The 8,051-nt window shown below is 42.7% G+C and overlaps 1 protein-coding gene across 4 annotated transcripts in view; it reads right to left on the bottom strand.

Annotated features, from left to right (window-relative positions):
• Positions 1-1,327: 1,327 nt before the first annotated feature.
• C5H5orf24 (chromosome 5 C5orf24 homolog) overlaps positions 1,328-8,051 on the bottom strand; it is a 65,772-nt gene continuing 59,048 nt past the window's right edge. For 2 of the 4 annotated variants that reach the window (XM_077266089.1, XM_077266090.1), the window contains exons 3-4: positions 4,803-5,232; positions 1,328-2,029 (exon numbers count right to left, since the gene is read on the bottom strand). In XM_077266089.1, coding sequence (XP_077122204.1) covers positions 1,986-2,029; positions 4,803-5,232 — 474 coding nt within the window. In that variant the 3' untranslated portion in view covers positions 1,328-1,985. Of the gene's footprint in view, positions 2,030-3,199; positions 5,233-8,051 lie in introns of those variants that run through there. The other 2 variants (XM_077266087.1, XM_077266088.1) reach the window with 1 other exon arrangement.

Below are 8,051 nucleotides of genomic sequence, written 5' to 3'. Positions count from 1 at the left end.
GTATCTCTGGAATAAGACATCAGATTGCAGATATCATCTCATTCAACTTTCTATGACCTACAAGCCCACACAGACAGGAGGGTTGATCCTACTGACAGATTCCCTTTGAAGAGGACCCGACTGCTCTCCAGGTGTGTGTGAGCTTTAAAGGGACTCTGTCACCTGAATTTGGCGGGCTATATAAATGCCCTGTTTTCGGTCCGATGGGCGGTGTTTCTTCTTTTTTCCTCCACCCCATCCTTCCCTGCTGTCCGCAATATTTTTCGGAATAGGAGTAAGTGTCCTCCATAGTTTGCGCGTGCGCAATGCAATCTTGTCTCGTGCATGCGCAGTATGCTTTGCCCATCTGTGGGCAAAGCCGAAAAGCATTACTGTGCATGCGCCGGCGCACTATGTCCCGGAGCACAGAGAAATACTTCCGGAACATAGTGCGCTGGCGCATGAGCAGTAATGCTTTTCGGCTTTGCCCGCAAATGGGCAAAGCATTCTGCGCGTGCGCGGGACAAGATTGCATTGTGCATGCGCGAACTATGGAGGACACCTACTCCAATTCCGGAAAATATTGCGAACAGCGGGGAAGGATAGGGGGGAGGAAAAAAGAAGAAACACCGCCCATCGGACCGAAAATAGGGCATTTACATAGCCCGCCAAATTCAGGTGACAGATTCCCTTTAAGGCCGGGTCCCATGTAACAAGTGTGCATGTTTTTGTAAGTGCCATGTACTTTGCTTAAAGCCATGTGTAATGACCAAGCTATTTCCAATCCATTTCTATTGATGCAGCAGAAAGTCACTGACTATTTCTAAGGAAGTCTTAGCAGCCAAACCGCAGTCACTGGCTACAGTGGCACCAAACTACAGATGGCACCCCTGTCAGTAGTCACTGTAGTTTTAGCTGCATTCTTACACACAAATTACGCTAAAGTTTGTTGTCAAATATAAAATATACTACATGTTTTGGTTTGCGATGTTTTCTGGGTCAGTGCCATGTTTTTATGCTTTATGGTACTTTTTTTCTTGAATTTTTCCAACAGATTTCTCTAAGAACTACATAAAAACACAAAAAATGACAATACAAAATGCGAAAAATTAGAGTGCAATAGCATTTTTTTAAAGTTTTTGCATGCATTTTATAAAAAAAAAAACACAAACAAAACAGGTAAAGGGGTTATAAGTAGTTACCGTACTTACACTGCCCAATTAATTATTGTATTTCTGCCTTTTTTCGGTCTAGTTTTTAACCAGATTTTCATTTGCACATTATTCTTTTAATCTGCACTTTTTTTTATCTATTCTATACTTGTTTGCATGTGTGATTTTTTTTCTTTGTGAGAAGGGTTTGGGGTTTCCTAATGCTTTGGCTGATTCAATCTCGACTGAAGAAGTCACATCACTGCATACACTCAAGTCCCCCTGGATGTGATTTTATGTAGAGTAAGTACTGTAAGTTTTGCAACATTTTAGCAGAACATAGAACTTTTTGGGCTAAAAAGTGGCAAAAGAGATTATTAAAGACAAAAATAAAAAAAATATTTTTGATTTTATGCAAAATTCATTAACCATGTGCGCCATTTTGAAGACATGTCAACGAATAAAAAGGACTTAAAAAAAACACTGTAGAGAAGTGCTGAGTGTAGTACAACAGGTCAATAGTTTTTTCATGAATATGGAAAAAAAAAAAGGTCATTTTTGATAAAAACAATTTTACAGACATTAAAACCATTCCTCCGATGTCCCATCATGATGTCTACTTATAAATGATGCTCACAGCACAATGATGGGGGTTGTATTCCCAATGATGGAGATATATGAGGACAACAGACTCATTCAGGGGAAAGATGCTGCAAAGCTCTGAATCCATTCAGCTGCCAGAAGGTGATAAAACAAAGACGACGTCCAGTCGGGCAGAACTACTAAGTCTGATCCGCACGTTTCCTAAGGTCCGGACTGTGCACAAGAACAACTGGAAGTCCAGAGCATTGTGTCCTATGCATCACTGCTGGCGCACATGAAGGCTTGCTGCTTTTTTCCTAGTAAGAAAAGCATGAAACATGATACGCGTTCTTACTCAAAAAAGAAAATCCTTTTTTTTTTTTTTTTTTATCAAAACACCAAGCAGATGGAGTAACACAATCATTCACACTTGTCTGACACAGGACTGGGAAAGTGGCCACAGGATAACAGTGCCTGCCGAGGAATACGGCGTTGCTCAACTTCTACATTAATTTGGCTTAAAATGTGTTCAAATATTCATCTATATGTATATATAAAAAAAAAAGAAAAAAAAAGTATGTGACCCTCTAGGACTATCAGCTCCAGAACGTGAGTTTACCCAATTTATATCCCACTCCTAGCTGTCCAGATGAAACAAGGCACCACTCCAGTTGTTTTTTTCCCCAGTGTTGGAGTGGTGCTTCTAATCTAAGGTCCCTTCACTTACCAGCCGGCGTCTTCACCTTTTATCGGCCGCACAGTGCCATCTTATAACAGCAACCTGACTGGCCAGAAGTCAGATGTAACAGTCAGGAGCTCTCAATGTAAGTCTATGTATGAGAGCCATCTTCATTGACTTGCATTAAATAATGGCTCGCTCCCGCAAACACTGGAATGACAACCTGCTGGAGCGGCGGCGATGGAAGGTGAAGTCGGCATATGTTAAAGTATAAGAAGAGTGACCTTAGATTAGAAGCACCACTCCAGTGATAAAATAGAAAAATGCTGGAGCGCCGCTTTCAATTGTAATAGAAAAATGTTCAAGAAAATGTCTTGACGGCCAATGGAAGGATCAATGGAAGTTGACTTGTGACTGGTTAAAGGGAGTTGTCCCATCTCGGACATAAATGTGATATATCGATCTACAGAATGCATACATGGCAACCCCAACAGAAATGAATGCACATGTCCATTCCTGGTGGCTTGTGACGGGACCCTGTTCTCACGATAGATGCGAGTCCCACCAGACATTTATGTTCAAGAGGACAATACCCCTCTAAAGTTACAAAAATATAGGTTACTTTCAATTAAGTTACGGCATATAAAAAAAAGCTGATTGGCAATAGGGATGCAGTCACCGCAGGAAACCCTTGTATGACACCAGCGCAGAAGAGAAACTTTCTGTGCAACGTATGTGACCTCCGTGTTATACCGTCTAACAAGCCCGGACAACCATTCAAAGGAAAATGACCCTTCAGCAGACTTAATTATCACATTTTTCAGACCAATTTAATGCAGAAAGTTAAAAAAAATTCAAAGAATTGCCAACTTTTTAGGACCAGTGTGCCTTTTATTAGCGTGTCGCTACTGTACCCACATCTGTTAAATGATAAAGGGGCTCATTAAAATAAGCTCTTAAGTCCTGTGAATATGACAAGGCTTCCATATTCTCATTCCATTGCTCGGAGGTCACTGTACAGGAGGAGCCGCGCTCTCCACATCACCTTTAATTGATATTAAGAGAAGGTGGCGCCTATCGTCTGACTGGTCATTCACATATATGAACATTTGACATGATGACCCTCTCCACTGATGAGATGCGTGAAGGACTAGTGCAAAAAGCGTGCAAGGCAGATGCCATAGGGAACAGATTCCTAACCAAACTAGATGGGCAACCAGCCATCGGCTTTTTATTGTCTGCACTAGCATTTCTAAATCTCTGCCATTTGGATAAAGCAAAAAAGTTATTAAAAAAGCAGATCAATTTATATACAATACATGATTAGGGCTTTGTGCATTGTGTCCATTGTGCATTACATTGTTTTTCAATTTCAAAGTGCTATGAAAGTTTAAAGGGAATCGGTCACCAGGTTTTTGCCCTTATCTGAGATCAGCACGATATAGGGGCAGAGATCCAGATTCCTGCAATTTGTCACTTACTGGTCTGCTTGGTGTAGTTTTGATACAATCACAGTTTTTGCTGCTGTAGATCTAGCAGTGCTCTGAATACTGAGCTCCTTAGAATCACGCCCATGCCACTGATTGGAAGCTGCTGGTCAGTGATGGAGGTGGAGTTACACAGAGGAGGCACAAGACAACTAGTCTTATAGTGATAACCTCCTGCTGATAAAACTCTGATTTTATTGAGACTCCAAGAAGCAGCCCAGTAAGTGATACATCGCTGGAATAAGAGTCTCTGCCGCTTAAATACCTGCTGACAGATTCCCAATTTTGCACGTAAATAATTAGGTCTAGCCACATGTACACGTCTAAGCTGTATCTTACATTTTTGGCTACATAGCGTACGCTCTGAAAGTGAACGTATGCTACACCAGACAGTATTTGGTATCATCCTTTCACTGATAACTTTGTTCTTACTTTATGGCCTTGTTATCATTGGAGAACAGAACTGTTGATGCCACAAATATAATGTTCCTACATAAAGAGATCACGGTAACACTGCATGCAACAGTTAATAAAAAAGGCAACCCCTTTTTGCCGCAAAATAAGTTACACAAGCCAGCAAAGAGACACATAAAAGAACATAAAAAGGTAAAAGTTACAAATGCCACGTGGCACAAACTCAGAGAAATAGAGTAAAATATTCCTGGAAAAGTGTGAATATGACTGAGACCAGTGTCTAGTCTAAACTTTAGATAAACCAGGTGATCATACAAACATCTGAGAATTCCTCCTCCGTGTTTCTGCATACACACATGTAAGCTGCGACGCGCGTCTACTCGACAGGATGTTTGACGTTTGTATCCACAACAGAATGGAGTCCCCTGCTAAGTGCTGTGGGGTAAGGGAAAGCTGCATTGTTGCTTGTGTAACCTAGATTGGAAAGCCGCGATAGAGCTTTTATGCTACCTGGAGGTCTCCCTGGGCTGACTTTGTATCCTGCGGCTTTGGTAGTGCCCAGTGGTCTGCCAGGACTTGTTTTAAAGCCAGCAGCTTTGGTGGTTCCCAGAGGTCTGCCAGTGCTGGTTCTGTAACCTGCCAATTTGGTGGTGCCAGATGGCCTTCCACGTTTGCCGGCTTTGCCAAGGGTCTTCTTTTTCTTTAAATCACTTTTTGTGTCCAGGTCCCTGTCGCTTGTGGTCTGTAAATGTGCCTCATTGATGGTTTCCTGCGTCTGACAGGAGATATTCTTGTGGCTAACCGTATGGCTGTATTTACTTGGCTGGGTGGCGTACAAGCCAAATTGCTCCACACTTCTCATGCTGTCTTGACCAAGGCAGGAAGACTTGCCGCTTCCACAAAAAGCCACACTGTTATTCGCAACCGGACGCATCATTTTCTATTAGGAAAGAGCAAACAAACCTTGTAATAAGCAAGTCACACACAGTCACCCCAGTTCACCCATAGAAGGCACGACCAATAAAAACAGGACTCTCCTGTACAGAGAGTAAAGCTGACACGAGGGTCAGATAGCGGGAACACACTGTGTATTGTGTGTCTGCCGCAATACTAGATTTCCCCACAATGCATAGATATGCCGTAGGGATGGCGTGAGCACAAGAGCGGTGTCTGTGCCACCCTTAGATGCTGCACTTAATCGTGACTATGGCATCTAAGCAGTATACCAAGAAAAAGGTATACCCACCACCATATGGCCATGCAGGAATAAGTAGTGCAGTGTATTATGTAACTGATCAGAAACATACGGCAGTCCATTACCCCACCACCTCCTAACTGATCGGAAACATATGGCATTCCATTACCCCACCACCTCCTAACTGATCGGGCACATATGGCAGTCCATTACCCCACCACCTCCTAACTGATCGGACACATATGGCAGTCCATTACCCCACCACCTTCTAACTGATCGGAAACATATGGCAGTCCATTACCCCACCACCTCCTAACTGATAGGACACATATGGCAGTCCATTACCCCACCACCTCCTAACTGATCGGAAACATACGGCAGTCCATTACCCCACCACCTCCTAACTGATTGGAAACATATGGCAGTCCATTACCCCACCACCTCCTAACTGATCGGACACATATGGCAGTCCATTACCCCTCCACCTCCTAACTGATCGGAAACATATGGCAGTCCATTACCCCACCACCTTCTAACTGATCGGAAACATACGGCAGTCCATTACCCCACCACCTCCTAACTGATCGGAAACATATGGCAGTCCATTACCCCACCACCTCCTAACTGATCGGAAACATATGGCAGTCCATTACCCCACCACCTCCTAACTGATAGGACACATATGGCAGTCCATTACCCCACCACCTCCTAACTGATAGGACACATATGGCAGTCCATTACCCCACCACCTCCTAACTGATCGGAAACATACGGCAGTCCATTACCCCACCACCTCCTAACTGATCGGACACATATGGCAGTCCATTACCCCACCACCTCCTAACTGATCGGAAACATATGGCAGTCCATTACCCCACCACCTTCTAACTGATCGGAAACATACGGCAGTCCAGTACCCCACCACCTCCTAACTGATCGGACACATATGGCAGTCCATTACCCACCACCACCTAACTGATCAGACACATACGGCAGTCCATTACTCCCCACCACCATATGGCCGTGCAAGCATAAGTAGTGCAGTGTATTATGTCAATCAAAGCATCGCAAAGAACAAAGATGGTGAAAAAAGGGTTAAAATGAAAAGCAACAAACTGAGTGTAACAAGTAAAATGATTTATAATAATAAAAAACAAAAACAATACAAAAAAACATGAAGCTGTCATCTCCTCCTTTATAAAAATTGAAACCCCATGATGTACAATCTAAGCGTGGGCTTCCTGACCTGAACTGACAGCTTCGTGTTAGTAGACCCCGGGGCTAGTCCGTGAATTACGGTCTGTGCACAGTGTGACACGGACGTCTGAATGAGGCTTTGATGGTTACCTAGTTTGAAGAAACACCTAGGTCCATAATGTTCAACCTTTCTCCACCAATTGTACATTCACGAATTAAAATCGGCCAATTGCCAACGTTTGTTCAGTCCACACACCGCACCGTGTTGTCTGCAGCACATCCCTTTTACACAGTGCAATGTGCTGCTGACAAAGATGATTTACCAGGATAAATAATCCAAACGGGCTTGTGGCACGAGTGAAGGGTGGCACAGCGGGAACGGGCTTTTTTATGAACACTTCTATGATTATTGTACTATGTAAAACGGATTAGGCTAGGGCGTACTGAAAAACTCTACAGTCACCTACTTAGTTTGTGTAGTTATATGAACACTATACATGAAAAATGCACATAATATGAATAGTAAATAATATTCCAGCACTTCCTCCCTTAGTCATGGCCATTACCTTGGTCCTATTTTGTCTCATATTGTAAAATATATATATATATATATATATATATATATATATATATATATATATATATATATATATATATATACTCTCTCAGCCTACTCCTCCTCACTGTCCTGTACCTGACTTCAGCAGGAGCCTCCCCCCTCCTCAGGAGGACACTAACCCCAGGCCACCAGCTGAGCAATAACCCCTTGTTCTCTGCAGGAATTGTACAAGACTGACTGTTTCAGGATCACACAGCCTAAATGAGTAAGGGTAATTATATTTTTTGCTAATTTAAGCGTTGATTTTCAGGTTTGTTGTTCCTTTATCTTCCCCCATCATAAATGTTCAGTACATATGCATAATGTGCGGACGCCTTCCCCAGGAGTCTATTAAGACATGTCAACACATTGTCCCTCTTTATTATAGGGCAGATTATTGGTGACTGTGGTGATCTGCTATGATGGATTTATTTCATATATATAAATCTGTAAAGGAACACTACAGAAAAAAGCGAAGTGGCAATATGGCTCCTTTCTGGGGTATTTCTGAGTTTCGGAATTGTACACCACCCGCTCAGGCCCCATAAGAATGCGACATATAACCTCTCCTGTAGCCTTGCTTTAATATCTGCATGCAGAATCGGTAGTGCCGCAAGTCACCTAGTTATACAGAGCAAGTCAATGGAAGATGTACATGCACTCAACATGGAAATTACACATCGAGAAGGAAAAGTCATGGAATTAAGGAAATCACGGGACTGACAGACAAGTTAATGATACGCAAAGGATTAGTATGAGCGCCACACAC

Source organism: Ranitomeya variabilis, chromosome 5, assembly GCF_051348905.1.
Source record: "Ranitomeya variabilis isolate aRanVar5 chromosome 5, aRanVar5.hap1, whole genome shotgun sequence".
Taxonomy (NCBI): domain Eukaryota; kingdom Metazoa; phylum Chordata; class Amphibia; order Anura; family Dendrobatidae; genus Ranitomeya; species Ranitomeya variabilis.
Note: the sequence above shows the minus strand (reverse complement) of the source record. Positions and strands in the feature narration are given on the sequence as shown.